Below are 18,187 nucleotides of genomic sequence, written 5' to 3' on the forward strand. Positions count from 1 at the left end.
GAGTGTAATAACTAGCTGAAATAAAATACATGCTTTAAGAAGGGGATAGGCCGAGGGCAAAGGTCAGCTCAAACATGTCAAGCGAGACCCCTTAATGCTTTAGTGACAATATAAGAAGGATAATTTATTTTAGTAAACATTTACTTTACTTCAAGAGCTTCATGAACATGTTTTATGGCTTTAGTTCAACTTTAATAATCCTGGATTGTGTCTCAGAGTCAGAAGCATGTAATTAAATCTCTTGATTCGTATGGATTACTCTCATGAACTTTTTGAAGCTTGAACGTTTTAGTGGAATGGACTTTCAGTGGAGGAATAGAAATCTCTTTTAGGTTTCATTACATGACATTCACTACATGACAGTGGTCTTTTATACGTTTTTATCAATATTACAGCTTTTACTTATATAAATGATGACAGAATTTTTTATTTTGGGGCGAACCATCCTTTTTAAATTCTTAAATTGTCTTCATATGTCTACTGTATGTCTTCAGATGTAATGGCTTCTTTACCACGGTCTCTGTCGCACTTGTCTTTCACTTGTTGGAGTTTGAGCAGGAAAATCCCTGGTCATGTGACGCGGACACATTCAATAAAGATTACAGTAATCCAGCTCAATCTCCTGAACAGGTGCTTAGGCCCAAACTCAGAGGTGTGGATTTAGATTTAGAGATTTAGTGCACAGCAAACAACATCTAGCCTCCCTTTCGCTAAAGGACAGTGTATAATAGTGCGTCAGTATTGACGCAATCCTATTAAATGTACTGAGATATCAAGTTAAAGACAGTACGGTTACACCTGTGAGCAGTGGAATATCATACTATCATCAGTGACCTACAGCTGTGCTCAAAACACTCATGGCTGTTATACATCTCCTCAATATACGGCATCAATTTGTGATTTATAATCCCATTATCAGTTTGTTCCTGGCAGATCAGGGCAAGGACTCAGTGTTCTGCCCATTAGTTATCGGCCAATTAGTGCTGGACACTATTCAAACATAAAGCAGAGCATCTCTGGCTCTGTTCAGATCAGACGAGTATCTTGTATCTTGTGTTCACTACAAATGAGATGGTACAGATTCATATGAATTAGCCAACAATTTGCCAAAATGTAAAGTAGTTACAAAATGCCATGTGGTTATGTTGGCTGTGTTTAGAACAGAATACTACAATATCTCAGTACTTACAGAATACGGCACAGTATACACTGTGTCAACACCTGACCCTGTTTAATGTAGCGAGAGGAATCAAGTTAGGCAGGATGGTCAAATAATACATCAAAAAGGAGATGGAAGTTTAAATTGAGTGCGTTGCATTATTGGATATTCCACACAGTAAGCTCTTTTGAAATCAGTTGATTTTGGCACATGTAGGTCAGGCTGATATGAAATGCATAACATTTGCATACTGTGCACAGTATACATACTAAATACTGCAGCAATAGTGTGCTGTTCCAACTTAATAATATGCATACCGTGTGCAAAGTGTGCATATTTTCTGCACATACAGAAAAGATTCATTAGATGTCCTATACTACATTTGTCAAAATGAGCAGTAAAAAAAAATAAAAATGTAAATGTGTGAAATATTGTATCCCACAATTCAATGAACTTGACGTTCTATTTCCAGTATAATGGATGAAACTGAAGTAGTATCAGCTACATTCATTATTTGACAGGATTGCCAATAAATAAGATATTTTTTTTAATATAAAACTGCATTAAAAATGCTAAATAAACTACTGGAATTAAGCAAAAAAGGTAACGTGACAACAATGCATACAGTCTAAAATGCTTATTGTGGAAAGCCTACATTTTTCTCCAATATTTAAAAAAAATAAATAAAGATATTTACTTGCATTGAATAAAGAATTTGAACACTAAAATTCTAAAGTGACATAAAAAAACAGATGGACCGTACATTATATTTATTTTGCATCGCTAACACACACAATAAAACATACAAAAGGATCATTCCTGTATCAATTCAATCAGTTCAAATCTCATAAATGCACTGTTTCGCGCTTAAACACATTTGACAATTTTGAAAAACATTCAAGAACAGATTGAGCAAAAACAAGTCGAACACACAAACGCCATCTAACCAGATAATTTAGCATCTTTGTATGCAAAACAACTGCAGAAATCATTTCACAACCAACCACAGAGATCAACCGGACCAAAAAGTGCTGTTACTGACTTCTATGCAAATTACGAAACTGGAGTGGGAATTTCCATGCAGGATCAGAGCAATAAATCACCGCAGGGTAGAAGATAATGAGATGGGTGGAGAGGAGACATTTTCTGGGTGGAACTTTCTTCTGTTAATAAGGGACTGAAATGGATGCATGAAGATGCTGGATGTAGATATGAAATAGTGTGATTACAGAGGGCCAGAGATGGCAAAAACACATGGATTCAAAGCTGTGTCAAGGCACAAAGTGTGAAGTTCAGTGCTGATTTTGGTCAAAGCACCTTAAAGCCTTGCTGGTTGCATATCAAGAGCCCTTCTTTCTTTTTTTTTTTAGTTTTGCTCTCAGAATTGAACCAAATAAGAAGGTTATAAATTGTAAAAGAGTGTTAAAATGGAATCGGGACTTCTATAAACGCTGGGAATTAAAAAAGATCTGCTAGTGTGAGAAAAAAAGATTTCGGAGCTCAAACACACAAGAGGTAGAAGAGATTCTCTCTCTGCTGAGATTAATATTCTTGTAGTAGAAACACTCTGATGATTATCAGTTCTCGGTCACAGTATTTGATGATCCATAACGGTGCAAATCCAGGCATTCAATTCACCAACACATCAAGAAAATATGTTATACTGTATAAAATGCGTACATTATGGCATGCTATGATTTGCATACACAATCTTTTTAGTGGATTTGATGGCCATTTGTACTTGCAAAAACCAAGTTTATTATCTCACATTATGAATACAGGCAACCTTATGTGAGTCACTTGACATTTGAGCAAAAACAGGCATGATACGCACTGAGAAGAAGTTCAAGCACAATGGAAGACTGAATTCTAGCAGCAATTATACTGTAAGTAAATAAATAAAACATCTACAATACATGATCTAGAACAGGTTTACATAAAGTGGGAGGGAAATGTTATGGAGCTGGTTATCGATTTACTTACTTATAGATACAGTATGTTCATATTGAGTTACACAATACATAATGCAATGAGTACACTGGGACATTGCGTTTTGTTTTGGTGATGCTGTTTCAAGCTCTTTGTGCTGGTTATACCCTGGATTACATTTCAGCAAAGAATAGGTAGCATTTCCAGCATACTCGGAATACATATTTGCAGTAAAAACAAAACCCTGTCTTCTGCAAGCACCCAGCGAGCGATTGCTCAACGAGAAATAAGACTTTTCTGAATTCAGAGGGGTGAAAGTCTATAAATTCATCAGCACAAGTTTAACATGATTTACTGTAAACCTCATAACGAAATGATATGCTTCTCCCCTTACTTAAAAAAAAAAACGTATAAAATTTCCAATGTTGATTAAATCAGGAAAACAAAATACTATGTAGTATATTATACAATAAATAATAATTCTCAATTATATTTACTATGGAGTCTGCTGTAAAACTAAATGCCAGCAAACTAAATTATGGCACAGCTTGTTTTCATTAAAGAAAAAAAGTCAAGCGTTTTAGATTGTGATATGGAACGAGTCGTGTATCCAGCTGTCTTTGGATGTCCCGTTTTTAGGAGATGTATCGTTTCCATCTGGCGTTTCGGCTGGCGTCATACCGGACTCGGTATAATATTCCTCATCTTCATCAAAATAACCGTTCTCCATCCCGTAGGGTCCATCCGCACTGGACACAGCGGAGAGGTCCTGGCAGCTGCCCTTGTACTCCTGGATGGACTCGTGAAGGGACCAGAGCTGACAGAGCAGAGACATGTCCTGCTGCCGCAAACCCACCTGCGCAAACAAACTCGAATGAGTGCTTATGGAAACATCAAAGGGACAACTCATTGCACATTAGAACAAAGTGACCCAAAACATTTACTCTGAAATCAATCTGTGGTATTTAGTCAAATAATGGATATTTTGTGTTTGCATTCCAAACCTTATGCTCTTTAGGGTTAGCTTTGTTCTGATATTGTAATGATTTGAACCTTTCCCAGTGGTGGTTCAAGTGTTACAGCAAAAGGTAATGCGCAAATATACTCAAAAATAGATTCAAACAGAACCTGTCGTTTTTAAATGTTTAAGCCGAGCATCACAGATAAGATAGGAATGTAGGAAACAAACATTTTTGTTCATCACATTCAAACTGAACATTTTTGGGCAACACGGTAGTAGTTCCGAATATATGAACCGAACACTCGAATCGAACCCGGACACTCGAATCGAATCGAACCCGGACACTCGAATCGAATCGAACCCGGACACTCGAATCGAATCGAACCCGGACACTCGAATCGAATCGAACCCGGACACTCGAATCGAATCGAACCCGGACACTCGAATCGAATCGAACCCGGACACTCGAATCGAATCGAACCCGGACACTCGAATCGAATCGAACCCGGACACTCGAATCGAATCGAACCCGGACACTCGAATCGAATCGAACCCGGACACTCGAATCGAATCGAACCCGGACACTCGAATCGAATCGAACCCGGACACTCGAATCGAATCGAACCCGGACACTCGAATCGAATCGAACCCGGACACTCGAATCGAATCGAACCCGGACACTCGAATCGAATCGAACCCGGACACTCGAATCGAATCGAACCCGGACACTCGAATCGAATCGAACCCGGACACTCGAATCGAATCGAACCCGGACACTCGAATCGAATCGAACCCGGACACTCGAATCGAATCGAACCCGGACACTCGAATCGAATCGAACCCGGACACTCGAATCGAATCGAACCCGGACACTCGAATCGAATCGAACCCGGACACTCGAATCGAATCGAACCCGGACACTCGAATCGAATCGAACCCGGACACTCGAATCGAATCGAACCCGGACACTCGAATCGAATCGAACCCGGACACTCGAATCGAATCGAACCCGGACACTCGAATCACCGAACACTCGAATCAATACCGAACACTCGAATCGAACCGGACACTCGAATTGAACCGAACACTCGAATCGAACCGGACACTCGAATTGAACCGAACACTCGAATCGAACCCGAACACTCGAATCGATACCGAACACTCGAATCGAACCGGACACTCGAATTGAACCGGACACTCGAATTGAACCGAACACTCGAATCGAACCCGAACACTCGAATCGATACCGAACACTCGAATCGTACCCGAACACTCGAATCGATACCGAACACTCGAATCGAACCCGAACACTCGAATCGATACCGAACACTCGAATCGAACCGGACACTCGAATTGAACCGAACACTCGAATCGAACCGGACACTCGAATAGAACCGGACACTCGAATCGAACATTTTTGCGGATCAGTCACATCCAAAACATCTGAAGTGATCATCTGTGGCCATCGCAGGTAAGTTTTGAATGTATGAACCGAACACTGGAATCGAACATAAGCAGCGAACATTTTTTTGTTCATGCGCACAGTCGGAACCATTTGAATCTAACACTGTTGAGAATCAGAAGTGTTTAAAAAAAAAAAAAAAAAAATTGAAGATCATTTTCACTTTCAAACCATTCAAAGCAAAGATTTTTAGCATCCGCTAGGTTACGAATGTACGAAACTGAACAATTTTGTTCATCACAGGTGAGACTGAAAAAATAATATAAAAATCGAATCGAACATTGTTCGACTGGTGGACTGAAGGAGCATTACAACATTAAAATTGATCACTTAGGATTACAGTTACGTTCAACAAAATCTGAGGTGAACATTTTTGTGCATCACAAACTAGCATTTTGGGCATCACTAGTACATTCAAAACACCTGAATCGGATAATGTCTGTACATTTGTTCATCACTTGCGCAATCGGAAGATTCTAATGGGAATCAAAGGGGTGTTCAAAAAAAATAAAATAATAATAATTGGGCATCACAAGAACAATCAGAACATACGAATCGAATATCGCTGGGAATCACGAGTATTAAAAATCTAATCAAATCAAACATTTTCCAGGATCACGGCCACGTTCAAATTATTCGAATCGATCAATCGGGGCATCACAGGCGCGTTCAATTCCTCCCGAACTTTCGAATCGATTCGCGTCCCGAAAAAGTTCTATTCGTGACTACGCTGTCCAGACATGTTGACTAGATAGGAAGGTCACTAGGCTTTAAAACACAGGCACTGTGGTAAATGAACGCCTGCAGTCGGGAGTAGGCTACAGCTGTTGCTTACTATTCTGTACCCTTACCATCTCTTTTCTGAGCAAAGCAAGGGCGGCATCCAGGTTTGCTGGTTTATTCGCCAGCAGACTGTCCGTGTTATTCCTTCCTCGGCTCAAGTCGTCCTGAATCATGGTCTTCTTCACATACATCCTCTCCATCTCTCTCCACGAGCCGCCGCTGGAGTTGAGCAGTCCGCTCAGGCTCTTGGGCAGCGGCGGCAGACCCTCAATACAGGCCAGCACACCGCCCGCTGCTCCACTCCCAGCCTTACCATTCATACTAACATTCACAAATAGCACGCGCTGGTCACAGACGAGTGTACAGTAACGGCATGTGATAATTTCCTTAAAGACCTTTACACCCTGACGTCGAAAAGCCCATGTAACAGCCACTGCTCCGAACAACACTGTAAGGCTGCAACTCGCACTTCCTGTCGCTTTAAAGAGACCCAGAGCAGACTGGGCGTGGCCGCCGGTGACGGACAGCGAGCTCATTGAATATTCATGAGAATTAGGTTCTGAATTAATCTTTTCTTCCGATCAAAGCGCAGCCAGAGCTATTGTCTGGTAACCTACATTTTCATCAGATGTATGAAATTATTTGGACTTGCTAATGACCTGTTTGAAAAAAAAAAATACAAAAACCTGTAATTTTAGGAAAAACAAAATAACAATAAAATAAAAGAAATAATCAAAGTAAATAAACACATATATAAATAACACGTAAATGAATAAATACATAAATAGAAGACCAAAGATTTTGCAATCTGTTCTCAAGTTTATTTATTATAATTTTTTTTATATATACATATTATTTGGATTTGCTACAGACCTCTTTGGAAAACAAACAAACAAAAAACTTTCATTTTAAGAAAAACACACACACACGTCTGGTCAGCTATCCTTGTGGGGACTCTCCATAGGCATAATGGTTTTTATTCTGTATAAACTGTATTTTCTATTGCCCTACACCAACCCTACCCCTAAACCTACCCCTCACAGGAAACTTTCTGCAGTTTTACTTTCTCAAAAAAACATTCTGTATGATTTATAAGCTTTTGTACCCATGGGGACCACAATTTAGGCCCCCACGTGACACGAGTCCCCATGAGTCTGTGTGTAGTCAGGTTTAAGTCCCCACCAGGATATATAAACCTGCGCACACACACACACAAAATATTTAAATCAAAATTTAATCTGATCAAAGCACAGACCAAGCTTTTGTCTGGTAACCTACATTTTCATCACATGTATAATATTTGGATTTGCTACTGACCGGTTAAAAACAAACCAAAACAAAAAGTAAAATAACGCATAAATAAATGTCAAAATAAAAACCCAAAGATTTTGTAATCTGTACTCAAATCTGTACTTGGTTTTGGTACTGACCAGTTAAGAAAAATATATACATAATTTGAAGAAAAACAAAATTATAATAAAATAAAAAAAAATAAATACATAACATAAAAGATGAATGAATGTAGTTTAAATAAATAAATAATACAGATTTTGCAATCTGGTAAAAATATGTGTATATATATATTTGTATATAAACATGTACTTAAAATAAATTCACTTTAAAAAACATATACATACTTTTATAAATACAAATGTGTTGCATCTCTGATGTTATATTGTAATTTAGCATTGGTATTTTGATTACCGGGTTAAATCCAGATCACAGTCCTCTAATGTCAGCTTGAGAGCACACTGGCAGGAAATGGCCAGATGAACGGACTCAGGGTGAGGTCAGGGCCGGAATCCCGACACGGAACAAAGGTGTCAGCAGCGGGCAGATGGTGAGCACGAGCAGCCTCCGACACAACACACACCCAGCTGCAGCTGGACACAAAGCACTGACACGAGGCCATTACAAAGACAGCTGCATGTGCACACACAAAGACAAAGCTGCTAAACTTCACGGCCTCCTTTACCAACCAATGAACTAACATACACACAATGAACACAAAAAATAAAATCCACAATATGGTTGAAACTGTTATCGGTGTTGGAGACTCTTGAGAACAGTGCAGTAGGATAAAGATCTGACCATGAGGACATTGTGTCATGTTAAAAAAAACAAAACAATACAATGTAAGACCCGAACAATTCACTTTTTACTGGCTCTTATGTCATTTTTCTGATCTGTACTGTATCAACACAAAACGCGCATTTCGATGAATATGACACGCCTATGATATTCTGCTTGGGTACATTTGGCTAAGATCCATTTACAGTATGTTTTCATGTCGTCATCATATGTATAATACAACGGGTCAAATATTAAATACAACTTTTCAGTTTTCAGTCACCCTCCAGGAAGTGACACTTTTTGGAGAAAAATAACAGTAGAGACAGCCGCGTGCGATTTTTTTTTGTGTGGTAGCTATTAGTTGGTTTGTGTCACTCGAAAACATTCAATCCTGTTTGATATAACGACCCAAATCAGTCGGTGCTTAATCTTTTAAAACGTCAGCTCTTATTTCAATCCTGCTAAATTGTTAACACAATCAAATGAAATTTAGCTTGACCTCAACGTTCACACAGAATGCGTTTTTATTCCACTGTGCTGCTTTTCCATTGTTTTTCTATGTCAACGCATGCTAGATGGACGTGTTTGTCTCTCAAGTCTTTCGCAGCATCTTGCGCAGTTAATAAAAACGCAGTGCTCAAGGTAAAAGAAGTTCAATGTATATTTTGCGTTTTTTTCAGTTTACTACCCCTGCACTTCGCTTTTCTATTACCCTTTTTGCAGCATCTCAAGCATGACACGGCATTTTAAAAATACGGTACTCAAGTTCAAATTAATTCAACTTCGTCAAGAGACAAATGATTCGAAGTGAACATTTTTGGGCATTACAGCCTACTTGCGAACATTCGATTCAAACATTTTGGGCATCATAGGCATGTTCAAATCTTTCGATATGAACATTAAGTTCCTTCCAAACTTTCGAATAGATTCGACCAATTTTTTTTTTCCCGACACATTTCGTGTGAACACAATCCTGAGTCTACTTTATTCTGAAACGATACTTCCTTAAAATTACAAACAAGCATATTCATTTTAAAAATGTTACAGAGTTAAAAAGGTATCAGAATTATCCACATGTAAAACAGTGTTTCACAAAGACAAAGGGCTACCGAAATACTTAATAGAACATTTATTTCAACAAAGTTAACTACAACACTTTACAGGCAACATGGCAAAAAAATTTATCAGGCACAATTTTGAGGTTTTAAAACATGATAGAAAATCCACTTAAAACATACAAACATTTATAACCACTTAATAAAATTCTCACTTTTATCTTAAATAATTTTGCCCTAAATTGGCCAACAATAAATTGTGCAATTGTTTCGCTCCCAACAGAGAATGATGCATTAACAGCACGGTTTGCCTCGAGAACTGGTTAAAACGGCATGCATACATTACGAATGACATCACAGACGCCTGCAGCACCTTAAACACTAAACAAATCAATGCGTCCTGCCTCTTTTTACGAAGGTAAATCAATGTTACGCTCACGGGTCTATAAGTGAACCATGCCAAAAGCAACATCTGCGTGTTCTACAGGTAACCTGAGCAGCGTGAACTCGTCATCAGGCATTGTTTCCTTCTAAGGTGGGTCGCTGGATCGAACACAACAATACTCGTGACTTAACTATATATCATCACATCAGGAGGTTTTAACCTGCACACCCAATATTCACTTCTGGGTGGGGTTAGTTTTTGAACGTGCGCATTCCTCTAGGGCACAAAGTAGATGTGAAATTATTATGCAGAAGGTGGCACAAGCTCCACCCCCCAATCATGGCCAACCTGACAGAGCTGTTATTGATGACACCGAGATGTAAGCAACCTTGCAAAACCTGATCCGGCAGAAAGCGAAGCGCATTGTTAAAACGGCATGCATACATTACGAATGACATCACAGACGCCTGCAGCACCTCAAACACTAAACAAATCAATGCGTCCTGCCTCTTTTTACGAAGGTAAATCAATGTTACACTCACGGGTCTATAAGTGAACCATGCCAAAAGCAACATCTGCGTGTTCTACAGGTAACCTGAGCAGCGTGAACTCGTCATCAGGCATTGTTTCCTTCTAAGGTGGGTCGCTGGATCGAACACAACAATACTCGTGACTTAACTATATATCATCACATCAGGAGGTTTTAACCTGCACACCCAATATTCACTTCTGGGTGGGGTTAGTTTTTGAACGTGCGCATTCCTCTAGGGCACAAAGTAGATGTGAAATTATTATGCAGAAGGTGGCACAAGCTCCACCCCCCAATCATGGCCAACCTGACAGAGCTGTTATTGATGACACCGAGATGTAAGCAACCTTGCAAAACCTGATCCGGCAGAAAGCGAAGCGCATCTAAATCCCACAGTGGACAGCCAAACGCATGCGAAATTCAGTACTGCTGATTCGACATGAACCGCGGACATCAAGGACAGTGAGTGACGCCTCTTTAAACCACTCACTCAGTTTCATCTAAGCTGTCAATCGCGCCCAACAGTCTTCCCATGATGCAAATGCTCTTGTTACAAAACCGAGGTAGAGTAAGTCAATAACTGCACAAAAGTACAAAAGGAAATGGGGCACACTTTTTAGGGTATTGTGCTACCAATGACTTATACATTTATTTTAACTATTGCTTATAGCTATTGCATTGGAATTAAAATATCTCACCACTATGACATAAAACATTTTTTTTATCTTTCTATTCGAAGCTATACCGGAGATATGAATATCATAGTAAACACCTCTCCTAGCTTTACTAAAGCCCTATGGCCTGTACTTCCTTTCAGTGACTATGACAGACAGGAATCCAGATGCTCATTAATTGTGAATTCAGGAACTTTGATGTGGCACACGGGGCAGTGGACGGTGATCTGGATCGGAGGATCGTTTGCTTGCTGATCCCTGACTGCAGGCAGAACCGTGTCTTCCACCTCCTCTCTCTGCTGCACTGTGGACGTGGCGGACTTGTCATTTGTCCGCTGGAAGTAATCAAAGATATGATCAGATTTATGCTCTTCCCACGATCTCTTCTTGGCTCCTGAAGGCATCGTCCCTGACGTCCGGGGGCTGCCAAAGCTTCTAGGGCTTGGAAAGTTGGATTCAGGCTTTTCGGAGTCTCCAAAGTGCTTCGAACTGGACGCTGAAGTAGTTGTTGAAGTACGTGAACTTTGGGGACTGCCAGTGTTTCGGAATCCTGAGCTCGTAGCATCTGATCCTAGTTTTTGGTTACTTCCTAAAAGCTTAGAAAAGTAACCCGGTGTGCCAGTTGCAGACTTTTGGGGGCTTCCCAAATCTTGGAATTTCGAACTTTGAGCACTGCTTCCAAAATATTTGGAGAGATGCGACTCTATTGAGGTAGGCTTTGGCACTGTGGCACTGTATGAATGATGGTTATTGATCAGGCTAGTTTGCCCGTCTAAGGCACAAGACGAAGATGGTCCATTGCATTTAGCAGGGTTTGCTGTTGAGGCATCAGTGGCAGGCTTGGAGGAACCAGCCGCACTGGCTGCTCTCTCTGGAGATTTGAGGACTATGGGCTGGAAGAGATCTCGTACCGACCTCTGCTTGCCTCTTAAGTCATTGACTTTGGCAATTCTCACAGGTGAGCCATTGACGTTGATGAAGGCATTAGTGTTACTAACAGACTTTCTGCGGGGAACATTCGATACACCTGAGCTGACTCTTTTGAACAAGCTTGCCTCGATGGGCTGTAGTCTTGGAAGAAGCGGTGAGTCAGGAGGAGAGGCGAGAGGTTTGGGTTGAGCTTTAGGAGGACTCTGACTCAGCTTGTCCGTGTTAGTCTGTGTGTTCCCTCCAAGAATAAACCCTCTCCCACTGAATGGAATGACATTTCTGATGTCTTGTGAGCCAGAGCCTGCAACACAATACATATAGTTCAGTCATATAAAGCTGAAGTTTGATTGTCCAGGGCTATCAAAACATTGCTCTTTGTTTGTTTGAGCAACTTGATATTGCAACACTGGCTCAACCAATGGAATTAGTTTGGGGTGGGACTATCTGTTTGTTTGACCAATGGCAGACAAGATTTGTGTTCATGAAACCTTTGTACAACCCATAATTACTACTTGTAAACTCAGGAATTTCCGAGAGCTGCCACCTGCAATACCTGACCTCTGCAACAACATATGGAAAAACTTAAAATGGCAGCGGCTTCAAAAGTAAAATGTATTTCATCCACTGATCAACAATGGGACAATACAAGTTTATTAAGCATAACGTCTGTTATTGTTATGTTGCAGTTGTCTACTGATTACAGAAATTGCACCAATTAATTTTTGCATTATCATTGTTGCCACAGAGCACCATAATACAGCACCGAACAGAATGTCGGTGTCTTATAGTAATTATAGAAAATATAACATGTTTTGAATGCAACATTATTTTTACCTATTTTGAACACTATTTGAAAAATCAATTCAGTATTCAGTATATATACTTCACCTTCAAAAATGTAAAATAAATGTCCAGACCTTTTTTGATTTATTTTTTATATTTAGCATTTGCTCTTAAAGATGGTCCATTTATACACTGTTTAACTCTTTCCCCACCATTGACAGAATTTGCCATCATTTATGAGACAACGCTTCACTACCATTGACGAATTTCTGAATTTTCTGGCTTTCCGTGTTTTCACTGTTATACGGTAGGTGGCGCTATTAGAAATCTTCTGAAAGTGTATTAAAGGGTTAGTTCACCCAAAAATTAAAATTCTGTAAACTCACCCTCATGTCGTTCTAAACCTGTAAGACCTCCGTTCATCTTCGGAGTGAAGGGGTTCAACCGTAATATTACGAAGCTACGAGAATACTTTTGGTGCGCAAAGAAAACAAAAATAACGACTTTACTCAACGATTCGTCTCCTCCGCGTCACCCTGGTGCCATTTTGGAGAATATCCACTGAACGTAAACATCGTATGCTATTCTGTGTCACACGGATACGTTTTCTACGTTGTTTATGCTTTGATTTGAACGAAAACAACGTAAACCAGTGACACAGCTGACACAGAATAGCATACGCTGTTTACGTTCAGTGGATATTCTCCAAAATGGCACCAGGGTGACGCGGAGGAGACGAATTGTTCAATAAAGTCGTTATTTTTGTTTTCTTTGCGCACAAAAAGTATTCTCGTAGCTTCGTAATATTACGGTTGAACCCCTGATGTCACATGGATTATTTTACCGATCTCCTTGCTACGTCTCTGGACCTTGATCGTGGTAATTACATTGCTGTCTATGGGAGGGTCAAAGAGCTCTCAGAATTCATCAAAAATATCTTAATTTGTGTTCCGAAGATGAACGGAGGTCTTACGGGTTTGAAACGACATGAGGGTGAGTAATTAATGACAGAATTTTCATTTTTGGGTGAACTAACCTTTTAAATCTCTAGATCAAAACACGGCGAAGAGGCAGAAACAAGCGATCGTGTATGCAAGCAGATACATATGTAAAATAACGCGATCATCAAGCATTAAACAGCACATGAATCAAAACCGCCTAATGTTACTGAATGAAATGTCGACCCAGGAAGTGGTATAGAACAGTGCAAGCATTGGATGTGTTGATGGACTCGATCTACTCCATCTATGTTTTGATCATCGATCTGAATCTGATCCAGATGAAGTCTTTGACAAAAAGGCGATTTTCTCAGCTTTTTGTTCAAAATGTTGCTCTTTTTTGTTTAAAAGCAGAGGCTCTGTTCTTTCTTTTGACATATTGCATGTTCAGATCATCATGCAACAAAATATTCCGAGGCCATTAAAATTTTGTGAAAATGATAAAAAATGCTGGCAGTGGCTGGTAACATTTTTAAAAACACTGGTGGGAAAAGAGATAATAACGTGGGGATGTTGACTGGATCACCTGTTGTGCTGCTTGGAGGCTTCGTATTCTTGGAGGTCTTATCGGAAGGATTCTTGTCTTTCTTTTTATCACTTTTGCCTGTTTTCCCATAATTCTCTGGCTCTTTGATTTTGGTGTATGTTCCACCGCAGGTCCTTTGGTGCTCAGACCACCAGGGGTCTCTTGCCGAGGGAGGCCTGTTCATCGCACGCTTTACGTATCCAAAGAATGGCCTGTGATTCTGACAGGGTCCGTTACAGCGCCACCAGTGCTGCCTGTACACGTCCACCTCATCGTGGAAGGAGTGATATATCTGTGAGAAGAAGATAGGTGTTTCCAGGTCCAAACATCTACTCCGTTTCAACTGAGAATACTATCTCGACAGCTGTTAATGAGTACCATTTATTTGTTACTTTTGGGATATGATATAGCATTTGTATCCTGGAAACGGTGACGTCCAACTGAATATTGTTTAATATTGAACATCAGAAATGCATCTTACAGTGATGTTAGTGCCGCTTGCTTGGTTGATTCTGTTCATGTGTTTGCAGAACTCTGGACCATGGCCATCTCGATCTCTGTTGTTTTGAGTCACAAAGAGAAGAGCATGGATCATCTCATGAAGAAGAGTCTGTGGAAAGAGACAGTAACAGTAACCGATCAAGAAATACATTTAGGGCACATTATCTGATAGAAATTGAAAAACACAAAAGTAAATGAGAATTTGAATTTTCCTCACATAAAGCAGAAAGGAAAAAGATGCTTAAGAGTTAATACATTTTTATGATAGATTACAAAAACAAACCTTTTTTATTTAGAATAAGGTGTAGTGTTGAATTGTGCACAATAAGACCAAAACATGTATTAACCCTGTAAAGTCTGACATATGTACAAACAATATCCTGAAAAATCACCCTTTTTTTAATGAAACAGCCCAAACTGGGCAAAAATATGCAATTTAGTGCAGAAGATGAAAATCCAATAGCTTGTAATGTAATCAATGAGATTTATTATAACAGTATAACAGACTACTACGTACATAAAATGCATATACTGTAAATATCATCTGACACTCTATATCTTCCAATATGTCTTAGTAAAATTGTATTTAAATTCTTAGTTTTATAATCAATGCTTTGTAGTTTTTATTGTGTGTGTGGGGGGGAGTGTCAATTTATGGTTTTTCACTTTATATTATACAATGACTTTTTCTTTTTCACTTCCAAAAACCGTAATTTTAACAGTATTTTACTGTAAAATTACATTCAATGTAATTACAGTTATTCACCGTATATAGTATGGAAACTTACTGTTAACCAATTAACAGGTTTTTACTGTAGCATTTTTACAGTCTTTTACTGTTAAAATCACAATCATTTTTTACAGTGTATGGTTAAGGAATTAAATGGGGATGGTTTTGATTCTATTTTGACTTCAAAAGTGAAAAATGTAATGTTTAACCAACCTGTACAAGATCTTTGCGCGGTCTGAGCTTCAGGAGCGGTTCACTGAGTCGAACTGAACACAAGCCTCCTCTTCCCTCATAAGAGCAAACACCAGCACATCTGAGGGAGTCAAACATTACACCATTAGGTCAAAGTCTTTTCTCTCTCTCTCTCTCTCTCTCTCTCTCTCTCTCTCTCTCAAACATTACACCATTAGGTCCAAGTAGGGATGTAACGATTACCGGTTTAACGATAAATCATGATACAATTCCCCACGGTTGGTATTACCGTTTCATCTTTTAATTATCATTAAAACCGTATTAGATTACCGCGATTTGAACAACTCGCGATAAATAAATACTGTCCAGCATAAAGCACAGTTTTCAGTAACAGTCTCACGTGCGCACAGCACGCAGAGTAGTTTCGTTTTGAGTGAAAACGGCGGACAAGCTGGGAGGTTTTAAAAGAGTGCTAAGGGAATTATATGAATATATGAATTAATTAATTATATGAATGTACTTCTGATGGTACCGACGATTCGATGGCATTTTGTTTTCATCTTCGCTCCATGTAATACCTAAAGGAAGTGTCCTTAATCGCAATACTGCTTTGTCCATGGAAGTTACGGGAAACAGCTCTAATTCTGCTTTTCCATAAGCGCCACCTGCTGTCAGCGAGTGGATTTACAGAGACTTATATTTACATTCAGCCTGTGTGCGGTTTCTGTCTGGCCAAAAACGGATTGAATTTGCATGCTCTGCTGTAAAGTTTAACCGGTTGATGAAAAACAAGCTTATGTGGATTCTACACATTTAAACAATTCAGGTAAGTATCTAGAATTATTTATGGAGCAGATAAAATACATATAATCATTTATAAATCAGTTATCATTTTGACTTATAGCTTTTCTTTATTTAAAGGCTCACATGTGAGGCTTACCTTTTTATGAAACTTTTTCAAAGCTTTATTTGGTCCAAGTCTTCTGTCTCTCTCTCAAACATTACACCATTAGGTCCAAGTCTTCTGTCTCTCTCTCTCGCTCTCTCTCGCTCTCTCTCTCTCTCTCTCGCTCGTCGTCATCCTTAATAAATAAAACATTTATTCATGCTTGGGTGTCAGCGGTGAATCCAGTGGAGAGAAAACCCCCACCGCTAACTGCAAACTGGCATCTTAGATCTGCCTCCATTTTGTTGGCAACGCCCCACCTTCCAACGATCCAATCAATTCACAAAAGGACGAAATCAAGTCCCGCCCTCTCATTTCAAATGCCATTTCACTTGGATATACGTCACAGTAGAGAAGAAAAGACATTCACAACTTCTGTTTCATGCCGACTTTAAAGAGCCAGGCCCGACTGTGTTTTCTCAAAAAGAAACCTATTTCCTCCAGAGAGCTATGAAGGAACAATAGTTGGCCAACCGTAAAGCCGCACAGTGTTGGGAATGCTGGGAAATGTATTTCTACGCCTAGTTGTTTATAATGTTACGTTATAGGCACGCACAGCGCAACACTGGGGACTTGTGGATGTTACAATATGCAAACAGATAAAAATAGCGCTACTAAAATAACAGCCAAATGTAACAGGCAAAATGTTGACCAATCAAAGCAGTTGCACGGAGTTGCTAGACCCACAAACAACAACAACAACAGATCGTACAATTATTTGTTGTTTGTCATTTTATTCGTCATTTATTAATTATTTGTCATATGATGATTAATTATTCATTCATTATCGGAACGAATATCGGATACTAACCAACATGGTGAAAAATATCGCCTTTGAGTAATTCATACATTTTACTCTGAACACTTCCTAACAACAAGGTGGCGCTTCATTTGGTCTTGCTGCGATTTTACTCAAATGGGTATAATGACATATTTCAAAATATGTAAAAATAAAATAAAGAAAATGTACTTTTATTCCATTTATAACATGTGGTACAGTTCTACTACTGTACAATTATACATTTTATATTTGTAAGCTATGTTTGCAATAAAGTGTATGAATTAAAATATAAATATATATATATATATATATATATATATATACGTTTGATATTTACTGGCCCTGTGTTTTTTGTTTTTTTTTTGTAATCAAGCTTTTTATTTATTTACTTATTATGAATATTAACATGGACATCAACACCAAAAGACATTAAATTATCCAAACATATTATAAGTGAGTGAATCTTTGTTGTTATGTTCAGTATTTTGAAACGGTCGCTCGTCACGTGATGTGTCGAGCGCTTCCGGTTGAGGAAGCGATCAGCTCTGAAGCTCAACAGCAGCGACAGCCTGATTTTCACACACTTATCCTCATATATTCATACTTTTTCTTTCGCCGTAACATCCAAAAACATGGCATGTGGTACTACTGTACAATTATACATTTTATATTTGTAAGCTATGTTTGCAATAAAGTGTATGAATTAAAATATAAATATATATATATATATATATATATATACGTTTGATAGTTACTGGCCCTATGTTTTTTGTTTTTTTTTTGTAATCAA

The 18,187-nt window shown here is 39.0% G+C and overlaps 2 protein-coding genes across 2 annotated transcripts; both read right to left on the reverse strand.

Annotated features, from left to right (window-relative positions):
- Positions 1 to 1,914: 1,914 nt before the first annotated feature.
- On the reverse strand, positions 1,915 to 6,761 carry fam89a (family with sequence similarity 89 member A). The gene is made up of 2 exons (XM_016242444.1): positions 6,363 to 6,761; positions 1,915 to 3,944 (listed from the first exon to the last, which is right to left on the reverse strand). The coding sequence occupies exons 1-2, from the start codon at positions 6,612 to 6,614 to the stop codon at positions 3,669 to 3,671; spliced, it is 528 nt and encodes a 175-aa protein (XP_016097930.1). The 5' UTR covers positions 6,615 to 6,761; the 3' UTR covers positions 1,915 to 3,668.
- A 3,477-nt stretch (positions 6,762 to 10,238) lies between these two features.
- sprtn (SprT-like N-terminal domain) lies at positions 10,239 to 15,885 on the reverse strand. Its single transcript, XM_016242432.1, has 5 exons — positions 15,881 to 15,885; positions 15,692 to 15,791; positions 14,729 to 14,857; positions 14,248 to 14,539; positions 10,239 to 12,241 (listed from the first exon to the last, which is right to left on the reverse strand). The coding sequence occupies exons 1-5, from the start codon at positions 15,883 to 15,885 to the stop codon at positions 11,157 to 11,159; spliced, it is 1,611 nt and encodes a 536-aa protein (XP_016097918.1). The 3' UTR covers positions 10,239 to 11,156.
- Between the last annotated feature and the right edge of the window lie 2,302 nt (positions 15,886 to 18,187).

The sequence above is a fragment of the Sinocyclocheilus grahami genome, unplaced genomic scaffold, assembly GCF_001515645.1.
Source record: "Sinocyclocheilus grahami isolate Dianchi unplaced genomic scaffold, SAMN03320097.WGS_v1.1 scaffold658.1, whole genome shotgun sequence".
NCBI lineage: Eukaryota > Metazoa > Chordata > Actinopteri > Cypriniformes > Cyprinidae > Sinocyclocheilus > Sinocyclocheilus grahami.